The sequence below is a fragment of the Chelmon rostratus genome, chromosome 5 (assembly GCF_017976325.1).
Source record: "Chelmon rostratus isolate fCheRos1 chromosome 5, fCheRos1.pri, whole genome shotgun sequence".
NCBI lineage: Eukaryota > Metazoa > Chordata > Actinopteri > Chaetodontiformes > Chaetodontidae > Chelmon > Chelmon rostratus.
The window spans coordinates 20,903,358-20,917,148 of record NC_055662.1 but is presented as its reverse complement, the minus strand read 5'-3'; the positions used below and the strand labels follow the sequence as shown (position 1 = coordinate 20,917,148).

General features: G+C 45.5%; 1 protein-coding gene across 2 annotated transcripts in view; it reads right to left on the bottom strand.

Moving 5' to 3' along the window:
• Positions 1-105: 105 nt before the first annotated feature.
• smtnb (smoothelin b) overlaps positions 106-13,791 on the bottom strand; it is a 49,779-nt gene continuing 36,093 nt past the window's right edge. For both annotated transcript variants that reach the window (XM_041936800.1, XM_041936802.1), the window contains 10 exons: positions 7,487-7,672; positions 7,142-7,217; positions 5,865-6,044; positions 5,547-5,609; positions 5,356-5,437; positions 5,088-5,258; positions 4,868-4,994; positions 4,574-4,725; positions 2,851-3,028; positions 106-1,797 (listed from right to left, as the gene is read on the bottom strand). In XM_041936800.1, coding sequence (XP_041792734.1) covers positions 2,881-3,028; positions 4,574-4,725; positions 4,868-4,994; positions 5,088-5,258; positions 5,356-5,437; positions 5,547-5,609; positions 5,865-6,044; positions 7,142-7,217; positions 7,487-7,672 — 1,185 coding nt within the window. In that variant the 3' untranslated portion in view covers positions 106-1,797; positions 2,851-2,880. The remainder of the gene's footprint in view (positions 1,798-2,850; positions 3,029-4,573; positions 4,726-4,867; positions 4,995-5,087; positions 5,259-5,355; positions 5,438-5,546; positions 5,610-5,864; positions 6,045-7,141; positions 7,218-7,486; positions 7,673-13,791) is intronic.

Here is a 13,791-nt window from a genome sequence, read left to right as displayed (position 1 = left end):
ATGGAGCGTATGTAAGCATGTTTGACACACGAAAGGAATAATCTGCTGTACAAAAATGTTTTCTAAGACAGTTCAGAGCAATAATCCCCCACAAACACATTCATTTCTCAAATTGGTTTAATATGAATTCACATTTAACTGTGGTGCACAGAAACATGAAATTATAATGTGTTTAAGCTCTTATGTACAGCACTCACTGCCTGGAAGGTTCTCGTTTTTTTTTAGTCGGCAGCAGTGGAATAACTCAAGTCAGTTCTCTAAATCTACTAAAAACAGAGCATTATTAAGAAATATATCTATCAAAATCAGCTCTGATAGGATTTTAGACGACTTCTCAAAAGGAGCCTTAATTTTACAAGATGAATAAAAATCTTCATTTAAAAATTTTCCTCAGCTTCATGTTGTAAAATATACAATTGGCAGTTCCGTTCAGTCATGATTATAAACTTTAAGCAGAAAGCCGGCTTTCATCAGGCCCATTAACTTGTCCAAAAAGTGACCCCAATTTCACAAAACATCGTGGTAGCTTGAGCTTATCGACTCGTTTTAAACAAAACTTTTAAACGCGTAATGTACACACTAACAAAATACAAAATAGTATATTTCAAAAACATCTACTCGAGCATAAATAAGGAGCCCTCGGAAAGAGCTGTGTGTGAGTGTGTTTGGCAGGGCAAAGCCGCGATGCTGGGCGATGATGGCAGCACCGCCGTGAGGTGTTTTGTACATATGCTGTCAGTCAAGAGGAGAGCAAAACGTGTTGGACCGAGAGCATTTTCACTGTTGGAATAATAATATGACGATGCAGTAATACAGGAGGGGAACAATGCTCAAAAACTCTGAAACAGGTTCTCAGTAGCGGAGTTCAGAAAGGTGAGATCACTCTGCAACAATGACAATGCCGCGTCCATTTGAACAAGAAAGACGGAACATCCCTGTGCTCATGTTTTAAATAGTAATATGCTGACTAATTACATCAACATGAGAATAATAACTTAATTAAAATAGTTCAAGCAACCCAAGAGTGGTAAAAATGAAAAAGTACCGAAATGAAAACCAAATAATGCATCATCAGGTTGGGCATATTTTCTTCTTCAGTGGAATTACTGAGAGTAATGTTAGCAAATTACAATAATTACAAAAGTGTAGCAGAGAAAAATGTAGTTATAAATAAATTAAAAGGGGAAATACTATAAAAATATTTCTCTTTTCTCCTGTGATGCATTTTTCAGTACACTCGCGTAGTGACACAGCCACTGCATGTTAAATATCACCTGGTACAAAGCGTTTGAGTACAAAAAGAATTTTAAAGCTTAAAAATGTAGTCTTATAAAAACTTTGGCGCTCTCTCGCTGGAGAAAGGTGGACTTAATGTTAACGTGTGTTCAGAAGAGAACTGAAATAATGAATGCACATCACCACTGCCGACAAAGATAATAAGCAAACTGATACACAAACACACACACACACACACTCACGCATACACAAATACACACACACACGCACAATCCCCATCCTGTCCATCAAAGATGTGCAACTGTGTAACCCGCTGTCAATGTGGAGGCGGCAGGTGAAGATGGAGCTGGGGAGGGACTGGAGGGGGCCGACGCCACGTTGAGGCTGAGCGCTTCACTGTACACAGGTCAGAGGTCACAGGGTCGACCCATGGACATCTCGTATCTGCGCAGGTGGTTGACCAGAGACTGGACGTAGGTGAAAACACATTTGGAGTCGGGTTTGTTGCCCATGATCATCATGTCCTCCACTTCCAGCAGAGGCATGCAGTTGGCGTATGTCCTGAGGAACAGGCATGCAAGAGACAGTGTGTATGAGAAAGAGGATGATGAAGAGCGAGGATGGGAGAGGACCAGAGACAGTGGGGAGGAGGATATTCTCTTCAGATTTCATATTCAATCATCCATCAGGTGCTTTCTCATGATCAGTAACCAAACCGGTGAAACTGCAATTGCTAAAAATGCTCCTCTCACACTTACACGCATGCACTCATACTGCACACACACATACATACATACACACTGATGAACTCAGCACTTCCTTGTAGTGGTTGTGCTCTACTTATTTATCCTTTATCGCAGCGGTTTTCGCTAAATCACTATGTGGAAAACTTTAAAAGCTATCTATAAACACATGTCACTAATACAGCGTGTTTCAACAAACAGCTTCAGGATCTAAGACCTCACGTGTGAGCTATGCAGAGAGCGACCACAGGGTGGCATTATCTCCACATACTGTAAAACCCTGAGACGTCCCACACAAACAAAGAGTAGAGTAACAGGGACAGCACAAGCCTAAATCTCCTGAGTCTCTCTAGACGTCAACAACATAAAATCTGTTTTGTAATTGAAGCAACTGAAGACACGAGTCATTCAGCACGTTTCTATTACAGTATCTTTAACAGGCTTTAACAGGCCAAGTGCATAAACAGCTTCAAACTCACACTTGATTAAAAAGTCAGCGGACAACACATCCTCTCCATTCACTGCTTTGTTTCTGAACTCCTCAGATTGAAACGTTGTGATGCAGCCGGTCCTTTTAAAGTGTTGAGCTGCAGATGGGCCTGGCTCTCTGCCTGGGCCACAGCCATCGATGCACACATGGACACGCATTCACACGTACACACAGGCATACCATGTTTGGTACTATGGACCTCAGTAGCTTCAGATTAACATGAAGGATCAAATATCCAAAAGCCAATAAAGGAGTTTTCGGCACCTTGTTTTATATAAATCCTATCAGCTGCGTTAAAACATGCAGTTACACACACTCATACACACTCCCTCCATCAGAACCAAAGTGAGGTTCCTTCGTAGGCTCACCCCCCTCTCTCACCATGGGTTCAGATTTAGGTGAGGTGCGACTCTAGGAGGAGTTTTTGGTTTTAACCAGGCCCTTCGTCACCAGACCCCTGTAGAACTCCTGCAGGTACGTATACACACACTTCCAATCCGGCTCACGCATCTTCACCATGTCGTCCACATCCAACAGCTGGGGACAGTCCACTAGTTTCCTGTGCCCGCACCCGGCAGGGGGGGAGAGATGAGGGGGAGGACGAGGAGAGGAAGGAAAGACCCAGACAGAGAGAAACAAAGTAGAGGAGGAGGAGGAAGGGTGAAGTACAGATGAGAAGAAGAAGAGAGAAGGAACAGGACAGAGATAGTGGACAGTGTGGGAGAGAGAGGAAGGAGGAGGAGAAAAAAACACAGATAAAGCAGTGAGCAGCCAAATGAAAAAAGTTGAGGGTGAAAAGACACAGGGAGAGAGACACAAAGGACACAAAAAAGAAACAATAACATTACATTCTCTGTGTTCACAAATATATCCATGAGTTGACATGCTTCATGAACATCATGATACGTACACTACGTGGCAAACACACACGCAGACATACATAAGGCGAAACAAAAGGTCGAATGAGCGTCAGGTGATGCTCATTGAGCCTTTTTGTTTGTTGTTGTTTTTTTCTGTGCACTAAGACAAGAGACTTTTGACCATTTCAATACGACTACGTTCTTTGGAAATATAAGAGACACGCTGAAAAAAACAACAAGGATTCTGCAAAAAACACAAAGATACGACCACATGGTGACTCTAAAAACACACTGGTGCACAGGATGGTGTGTGTGTGAGTGTGTGTGTGTTGGGATTCTTAGATAACAACAAACTGCTGGGGGGGTCAGGAGTGCACAAGGGGAGGGAGTGAGTGGGGGGCGGTGGCTGGGTGACAGTCCGGTGTTGAGAGTATACGTAATTAATATCATATCATTATCCTATGAGGGAGCGTGTGAGCACACATACACACACACAGGTGGGTGGGGGGCATCACAAGTGTGAACGGTGTGATGCAGGGGGGATGAGAAAGAGAGAAGAAAAAGGGAGGAGAGAGATTAGGATTTTAAAAAAAGAGGGAAAATATTGTTGGCGAAAGCTCGTCCGTTTCTTTTTAACCTGGTGGTTGATTGGGGAGGGTTTGCTCATGGCTCTCTGGTTTAGAGCAGATGGAGGGTGTCACAGCATAGTAGAGGACAGATGGAGAGTGGAGGTTTAGAGGTGGAGTAATTAGTGGCGGGGAATGGGGCTCGCTCAGCCTTGAGGTGGTGCGATACACCTGGGAGAGACAGGGAAAGTTAACACCGGGACATCAGTCGAGCAGCTTCCACACGTTTTCAGTCCGTTGCTGAGCTTCAGGCTCAAGTGGGTGTTGGCAAAAAGCAGGATGAATAAAAGCTGGGAAGGATTTTACAGAGGAATGAGAGAAGGATGTGAAAAATCTGTATAATGCAGATTGGGCTGGGAGCAGCACAGCACACTGTTTGCTCACTGGAAGATCTACGTCTTTAAGAGGAGAGCTGAGCCTGCAAAGGCTTCTCGTGCTGCTTCCTCCTCATATTCTTCACATCTCTGCCGAGCTTAACAAAAACGAAGGTTCCCTGCAGCCGATGCGGTTTCCCCGACAAAGCCGGTCGATGCTCTCTCTTGCAGTCACAACAACAACAGAACTGATGTGGTTAGTGGACATGTTACTTGGACAAACGTGTTCTTTGTGCATACTCACTCTGCTGTGCTGAAGGCCACCTCAAAGTTTTGTCTGCGGTTGCTGGGGCTCAGGGAGCTGTAGTCAAAGGCCTCAGGGAAAAAATTGTGCACCAGGGCACAAAATGCCATGCCATTACTCCAGCTGGATGAAAAATTCTGAATATCCACATGCTGAGGGAGGAGACAAACAGAATGAATATGGAGGTAGTGATAGATCTGTGATGGAAACATTCCCAGAGTAGGAGAATATGATCATGTAAAGCTTCCCTGGCTGACATTCAGCAGGGTGGGTTTCTGCGGATGCTTGGCTCACCTCGTACGAGCGGGTCTTGGCGCGGCACCAGTCGAGCAGCATCTGCTTGATGGAGTTTGCGTTGGGTACACCAAAGCTAGTGGAACGCTGAACCTTGTTTACCTTGGCGACTGCCTGATTTCCAGGGCTAAAAGAAAAGTTGGGTTTGTGTTAATATTTACATGCTCTGACCTGCTCCTTTTCTTTCTTTGGTAGTAATACCTCTCTGTTTATCTCTTACCCGCCCCCCTCCTTCTCCAGCTTCTCTATCATGGCTTTGCGGGCCTGCATGGCGGAGGTCTTCGGCAGAGTCTGAGCCCTCATCAGCTCCTTGCGCCTCTCCGCCTGCCTTCGCTCCACGGCGGCCAGACCGCCGCTGCGGGACGACGTGTCATCCTCGCGATCAAACACACTGAGGCGGGGACACGTAAAATGAAAAAAGTTCATTTGTGAAAGTGCAGGGATTTGAAATTTTGTGTAAGAGACTGCGCTGATGTTTCATAACCGACCTGCCCACTTTTTTGCTTGCGTTAGAGGAGGAGGATGATGTGGAGGAGGTGAAGCTATATGATTTTGACTGGACTGTCCCTCCTGAAATAATAAACAAGCACACGGACATGTGAATGCTCCTGCTGACGAGACTGTAATGACTAAATAGTAATGCAAGAGAGCCAGAGAGTAAAGCAAAGTAATGACTCACTGTCTGTTTTCTGCACATAGCTGGCCTCCACGACGGTGCTGCGAGATGATCTGCTCCCATCATCTAAACACACAAATACACACTCAATTATTTATACATTGGACAAGGCCAGTTTCATGACTTTCAGTGTCCTTAATAATTTGTTTTACATCCGCTTTTACTGTTCATGATATTTTGCTACTCCGTTTTTCCCTTTTTCCTCCCAAGACGCCTTTTATGTTTTTTTTGTCTTTGTTAACTTGAGTGGTTTGATACAGGTTCAAGAAGGGTTTAAAGAAAGGTTTTAGAAATGCACAGGAAAAGAAAAGAAAACACTACCAGACTGGGCGAAGCGGTCTGTCTTGGTGACTTGGCTGAGGCTGGAGCCATCTGCTGACTTCTCCACCTTCCTCATCACCACCTCTCCTGCCCCGACCCCAGCGCGACCCTTCTGCGCTCGCTCCTCTCTCTGCTGCCGGAGCTCCTGCAGACGGGTCTCGCGCTCCTTTTCTCTCTGGTCTGGGGTGGAGGAGAGGAGAGGAGAGAAGGGATGGAGAGGTGGTGGGGAAGGTAGAGAGATGATGTCAGTGGAAAAAGAGGAGGAGGAGGACAGCAGGTCCTAAACAAACTGCCAGCACCTCATCTGACTGCCACAAAGATGGATTAAAACAGGGCTTTCAAATTTGAGGCGATACATTTCAGCATTCTTTCCACAGTACCATAAAATTCCTCTGAACGCACAAACACCCGCAGGTGGGAGGCTCACGGCCAAGCCAAAGCTGTCAAATCATATGTACTGCACAAACACGACAGATCAAAGAGAGCAAACACACGGTCATCCCCTGTGGAAGGCTTTGTTGAGTTTGGCAATGTCCAGAATACCAATGATACCTTAACACCTGCACTGACATTTAAACATACTGTTCAACGTTAATCCTACGCATTCATTCTTAAACTCTTTATTTAGCTCTGTCTGATATTTTTTATCTGCAGAGGTTAGGCCCGGCTGAGTGCACTGAACTTTTACAGATTTTTCTAGCGCAGACTCAGATCTGGGAATCCAATTAAGAGGTTCAACTGTCAGCTCAATGCAACCAGAAGCCTGCCGAAACCATATGGTGCATGCTCACTGCAAAACAGAATACACTAAATGTGGTGGACGTTTCAGTCACAATGCTGCAGCACACTGAGGTGAATGTGAAACACCCCACATAAAAAAACACACGCAAAAAAAAAAAACAGGATTCATGCACATTAACAAAACTGTCAACAACCTTCATCGTCTACCACAGAGATCTGAGAGGTAAGGTAATGCGGTGCGCAAAAAAGACAAAAGCAGGCAAGTATCAATTGTTAATGCACACTGCACACCAACCTCCCCTACCTATTTCCTCTTGAGTACATCCCAGCATGGCCTCTGAGGGCAGAGTGGATAGAAAATATGCGGAAATTGCAAGTTTGCGTAAAGTTAGTAGAGAAAATACATAAAGAAATACTGATACTCATGAGATGTGTCTCCTTTGACCATTTGAAAGAAAACCAATGAAAAAAAAAGGATACGGCATGTCATGTAGTTTGAACGACAGATAGAAGATTGTTTTCCTTGAAGCTGTTACCTCTCTTTCTCTTGCGAAGGTCTCTCATGGCTGCACGGATCATCTTCCTCTCCTCGAAGTCTTTTGACTCATCCAGCTGTGGGAATGAAAAAAAGAACACAAATGGAAACAATGAGAGGTCTTACCTCACACAAAGCCACAGTGGCATGGCTCTATTTATGCATGCAGTTCTAACATAGCATTGTGGATACACACAACACTGGGCTGTGAGGTTTCCAAATATACCCTCACAAAACTGGTGAGAATCACACACAAACTCTTTTCATGCCTGAAGCTGCTCTGTCTGTCACAAAGTGGTGCTTTTAAATCTAAATCATCCAGATTTGTAACTTGGGTGTGAAGTACCATTTTGTCAAGGAGCTCTTCATCCTCGATAGCAGCCAGCTGTTCGGCAGTCAGTTTTCCGGAGCGCTCGTCTGCTTTGGCCTGAGTGCCTGAGCCGTTGGGGATGGCTGGGATGTGACACGGCACCTGGACAGACGGTCCGACCGAAAACACCGGCTCAGAGGCCATAACAGGCTCTGTCTCCATCTGCACAGGACACACAACACACACAGCGTGAGCAAGAGCGCGCACACACACAGACACGCAAAAGGACGCGTGATTAGTCCCAGATTTGAGGCAAAAAGGAAAAAGGAAATTGTGACCTTAGTTGGATGTGTGCATTGCCATCTGAGTGCTCCTGCAAGCAGAATCCTCTAACCTGGAGCTCAGGTTTTAAGTTGTGCACTTATGAAACCAGGATGAGGGTTTTAAAAAAAAACATAACTGAAGCTTGCTGACATTTGGGATGTAATAAGCGCAAGAGGATTTAGGTTAAACACACTGCAGCCATAATAGGCTCTGTGTGTGTGAGGTAGGCCCCCTTTAATAATCTCTTTTTGTACCAAGACTGCCCACTCACCATATCTCATCATTTATTCCATCCCCTCTGCCTTCCAGCCAGGCTGGAGAGGGTGACAGTAAGCACATGAGAGCGAGAGCAACCCTGCCAAGGTACTATTAGCGTGGTTCATGGAGTGTGACTGACACACTGAGTGTCTAAATGATACTGAGCTGCCGTGATCTAAGAGTTTATGTGACAGCTACGGTACACCACTATGGCTTTAAGATGGGAACAATGCATTAGCAGATATAAACTCTGAGTAGAAACATTCAAAGCCGTAATTTCTGTAAAGTACAACAGAGACTGATGAGTGTCGGAGTAAAAGTAAAGAGTGAAGGAGCATGCTGAAGAGGAAGTGGAGCACCTTAAGAGCAAAGACAGCCTTAGAGGTTGTTGATGTAAACCTGGCTATCTACCAGCATATTCTGAGTGAACATAAATCCTACAGAAAACACCTCTTACATTTTCATATGCTGCTGAATGCCTGTGGCATACTATGGCCTCAATGCTTTTGTTGTAACTGAGTCCGGGTCCAGATATAGCTCAGACAGCTGGCCCCGTCCCTATCCACAGCAGCCCGGTCCTCCTCCCTGCGGGCCCCAGCCGGGCCAGCTCTCACCAGGGAGGGACAATGCCCAGCACAACCACAGCGCTGCGTGATCACGGGTGGCCACTGGTTTTAAGACTTTTCTGGACATGGGACAGACTGGACTGAGAGGCACTTGACCGACGAGGAATGTTTTGGGACACAACGAAGCTAAACAAGGGCTCTGAGTCAGGCAACGGGGGAATGTGTGTGGGGTGAGAAAATCCCAGATAACCTTAGTGCTCGAGTCGTGTTTAATTCAGCTTCAGTGTACTCGTCAGCGTCTGAGTCAGTGTGGCACAAAAATACTCTTTTTGTTTAATTTAACAGGAGGAGGTCTACAATCTGTTTGAAAACTTTTTCATTCAGCATTCAGACCTGCAACACAGTCTCCACCAGCAAAATTATGAATGACTGATATTGCACAAAGGCATTGGGAAAATGGCCTGATAAGGTCACCCCTCATTATCACAATCGTCTGTCTGCTGAGGGGAGTAAGTCCATCACCTTTACTGGAGCAGCTGACTGGCAGAACCAGCTGTCTTTGCAGGATTAGACAGGAATATGAACTCTGGATGGACGGATAACTGAAGATAATGTTGCAAATACTCAATATCCCTCAAAATGTCAGCAGTACACACAAACACAGCATGTAGTCAGGATACAGAGCAATCAAAGCTTAAGATGAGGACCAAGAGGGTTCCCTGACAGCCATTAAACTGTGCATCGATCTCTATAAACGGGAATGTACGAGCTTAAATCCCTTTCTTGTTCTGAAGCCAAGTAACCTTTTTGAAAAACGTCTAATTGCTAATTTCACGTTTCTGCCAAAGTGAACATTATGGAGGCTTTCATGAAACTTTGGTGCAGGGCCACTGTAACTGTTTAAGTGTGGTCATTCTTTCCTCCATCAAGAAGTAAATCCACTCAACAGAACGCTTGCATGCAGACACATACACACATGAGTGCCAGCCAGGACACGATCAAAAACACATGGTGTTAGAGGATTAGAATACCTCCGTGACAGATTGCAGTGAAGTCCTCCACATAAACACAATCTGTCAAAACGGACTGACAGCTGAGATGGTCAAGATTTTTTAAAATAAGGTGAGGACATAATGTCAGATTAAAACCATTGGGAAGCTCAGAGAGATGGAACAGTAGGTCACCAAGTACGTGAGCAGAACAGAGTGTCACTGGCATGGCACATAAAGCTCATGGTCAGCTGCTCCACAGGTATTGTCAACACTGGAACAAAAGACATTCCCATTTGTCCAGCAGCTTATCTGAATTAAAAGGGATCATGATCAGAATCGTTAACAAAGAGCAGTACCGTGCTGTTCGCCATCACGGAGGGAGCAGAGAGGGAGCGGCGGGTTGCAAAGGTGGGCGGGTGAGGGACGGGTGAAGGCTCTGAATTCTGAGGTGTGCTTGTCGCTGTAGATACAGAGTCAGAGTCCTCCTGGGGGTATGATGTAGGTTGCTCGGTTACACTTGATGGAGCATCTAGAGGAGCGCTAGCTTGAGTGTCTTGGGCTGCACTGAATGGAGAATCATGGGGAGTGCAGGATGAAGTATCAAGTGGTGCTTCAAGTGGACTGTCCTGGGGTGTGCTGGCTAAAGCATCACTGGATGGTGTTGGAAAATCACTGGATGGAGTTTTGGTTTTGCATGGAATTGAAGGTGAGCTTTCATGTTCATGTAGTAAGGGATCAGGTAGCCCCATTACCTGGCACAGGGCCTGCACTTGCCTCACCAGTCTTTCTTGCTGAATTCTCAGTCTCAGGTTCTCCTCCTGCAGCTTGGCAAAAGCCTCGGCCAGAGGAGCCACCTGAGCTGCTGCCTCCTCCAGACGGGCATCCACTCGCTTCCCAAAGGCCTGCAGGTCACTATGGATCTCCCCCACCGCACACCGTAATGTTAATTCAAATTTACTCTTGCAAAACTGCTCCTCTTCATCCTCTACCTCCTCCTGAGCAAGCAGATCACCAATCACCTCCTCCAGGCCTGACTCGGCACACGCGCTATCTGGGCTGCCCAACGCCTCTGGAGCCTCCGAGGCTGGGAGGAAGTCCAGGTTCACTCCAGGCATGGCCAGACCAGCAGCACCCAAAGTCCTTTTAGTTTAAATCCACTTAAGTGTCCCAAAAAGTGGGGTGTGGGATCAGAGAAATCAAATGGTTGCGTCCCTCTGTGTCCGTTTGTCTGCAGACTTTCCAAAACAATGCACGTTCTTTATACCCCCAGCAAATCTCCCCTCTTTACCACCCGGCACCCTGACAGCCAATGAGCATGCGAGGAATCCCGTTTCCCAGGCAGCAGTAGCCCCACCTCCTTATTTCCAGGTGCCGTGGACATGTCTATTTATCTCCTGCCCCGCCATCATTCCACTGAGCCAGTCAGTCCTGGGGCACCGGTGGAGGAGGACAGAGGGGGAACGGTGGCGACAACAATCCAGAAAACTCACCCCTCCCTCTTTCAACTTTCCTTTTATTTAGAGCCCCTGTCCTTCACACCTCGACTGGCACGCGATGAGGGTTTAGATGTGCCTTTGGGCCTGGGTTAAGTAGAGTTATACGTTAGTGTTTAACTCTTCTTCAAACTGCTTTCTGAAAAAATGCTACTGAGTCACGACTAATCAGGTCAGTTGTGTTGCATGACTGTGATTCCTCTGGGGGGAAGATCAGTTCACGAAGGACAATGTGTTTAGGGCCATGACCGAGCAGACTAGGTGATCAGTGATGGCGAGCTAGGGCCCATCCAAGATTTTGTTTTAGGCTTTGTGGCAAGGCAGCAGGGGTCCGGCTGCTGCTCATGTGGAAGCTTCAAGTGCCTTTTGTGTTAAATTAAGAGCTCCAGAGAGCGCTGACAGAAGTCTGTGTGTGTGCCTTATTCATAGTGTAAGATGCTAAAGTACATCTTTTAATTGCCCACTAAAGATTCATGGACACATTGCAGTCCGTGCAGACAAATACCACTGTACATGCTACACTTCTGAACGCAGTCTGATGAGAATCATAAGGATACATATGCAAACCTGTAATTCTTCATGACCTGCAAATTCTAAAAAAACTGAATGAGAGCACGAATCATCTAAGATCAGAGTAAGCAGGACTGGCACTCAGCGGAGAACAGTGTGGTCTCTCCGAGGTCTTTAGGGGTAAGCACAACAGGTCCCAGGAAGAATCTGGCCTCGAGGGAGAGTGGAGAGAAATGTGACTGACAGCAGGGAAAGTGGGTCGAAACCCAAGAAGGACATGGCTCTAATCTTACCATGCATCAAAGCACTGAAGCGCTTTACCCACAGTAAAGCAAAGTGATGTAGGAAAACATGGAGCATGATGAATAAAAAGACTAGGAAAAAGACTAGGAATAAAAAGATCCTCAATTTGATTAAAGTAATGCATTGGATTAAATGAGTTGGTCTTTTTTTTTTAATTAAATCAACTTCCTTTAATGAAAATAACTAACCAGCTTTGTCGACATAAATATATGAAGGCATTCAAACTGGATCACATGAGTATAACAAACCTCTGCAGCCACCACTTGGATCCAATTCAACAAATAGTATAATATTAATAAAATTAGTGCGGCCTCATCTTCATCTGCTGCTGTTCAGAAATACCGCTTTTAAACAGAGTGGAATGACATGGGGAAAGAAAGGCTGTGCAGCATTCGAATGTTGATTTAGGATCTAACATTATGAATGAAGCTGCAAGCCCGGCAAGGTGCATACACATACACTGTAATCCTTTTTCAAAAATAATGTGGTGTAGCTTCCAACAGAGCTCGAAAATAAAGCAATGCAGAGATTATGGCCTAAAGAAGAACCAACAGAGGGAGGAGGGAAAATCTCTCTTAATGAAATCCAAATATAACCAGACAGTAAAACATCAGGAATAAAATGCAGCGGTTTGGAAATCAGAGTAAGTTCATCCAGACTGTAGATTCTGTCACACCTTTTGTTTGCACCCCGCTCCGCAGACCAGGCTTAAATGTGTGACACATGTGAACTGGTTAGATAATCAGCATGTGTCATGGATCAGCAGTACGTAACAATGGGGTCCTTATCCATCCCTGTGACAGTGAGACGACCTGTCACTGACTGTGGGCTTGTGTGTCCACGTTCACCAGTGTGACCCAGAGCTTGGCGGTGGTAATCTCTACGACTGCAGGAAAGAGACTGACTGTCCTGTCATCACCCTGGTTATAAAGCTAAGGCATTATTTATATTTGTGTTCAAGGCCAAGCGCAGTGGTCCTGCAGTGGACGGACAGCTGAGACGAGCAGCAGCAGCTGCGATTGCTCGGAGCAGGAGGCATCAATAATCAGCTGCCGGTCTCACCTGTCTGAAATGAACTCTCATCGCTGCACTGAAATACAACGAGCATCTTGACCTCACTGTTAACTCACTCTTAGTCTTGCTTTTATGATAAATAAGAAGGACTCTGTCTCTTTTACTCACCTTTGTCCATCACTGTTTCAAAGTCTTTCCATTGTTTATTTCATCTAGAATCTCTGGATTGTAATTTATAGGCCATCCACTGAGAGAACTGATGATATCAGCATCAACATGTTTTATTGGAATTAAAAAAAATACCACGAAGGGAAAAGTGGAGGTTGAGAGTGCTGAAGTTGGACCACCGAGGAGAAGCCCAGACCACCCAAACAGATCAGAGTCCCAGACAGGAACCACTGCGGTCAATAAACAACAATCAACAACACTAAACAGGAAGAGCATATTAAAACTCATGTTACACCACATATTGCCTTGATATCCACACGCTCCTGACAGTTGGGAACGAGCCGATAGCTTGGCCTCTGGTGTTGCTGCTGCCAGCTTTCTCAATATCATCGACCTGCAGAGCCGGAGAGCCCCCGCAGTTCTAAGCGTAACCAGCGGTGCTGATAGAGATGTTTAACCCTCACATGCTGTACATGGCTCTGGATAAAACACGTTCACCGACAGTTTAAACTGCACACTGCTAAAACTGTGCTCTTGCAACATACAAAAGTTCACCATGCTTGGGTCTTAATGTTATTATCAAAGTGAGACATTCCTGGATCGTTTTTAACAATTATGTTAGAGGATCATCTTATTATTCTGCTTTGTGTTGTATTTTGTATAAGTATCAGAGGGGAGCCAGCTTTAAGCATAAAAAGGTCACGACTCTGCAG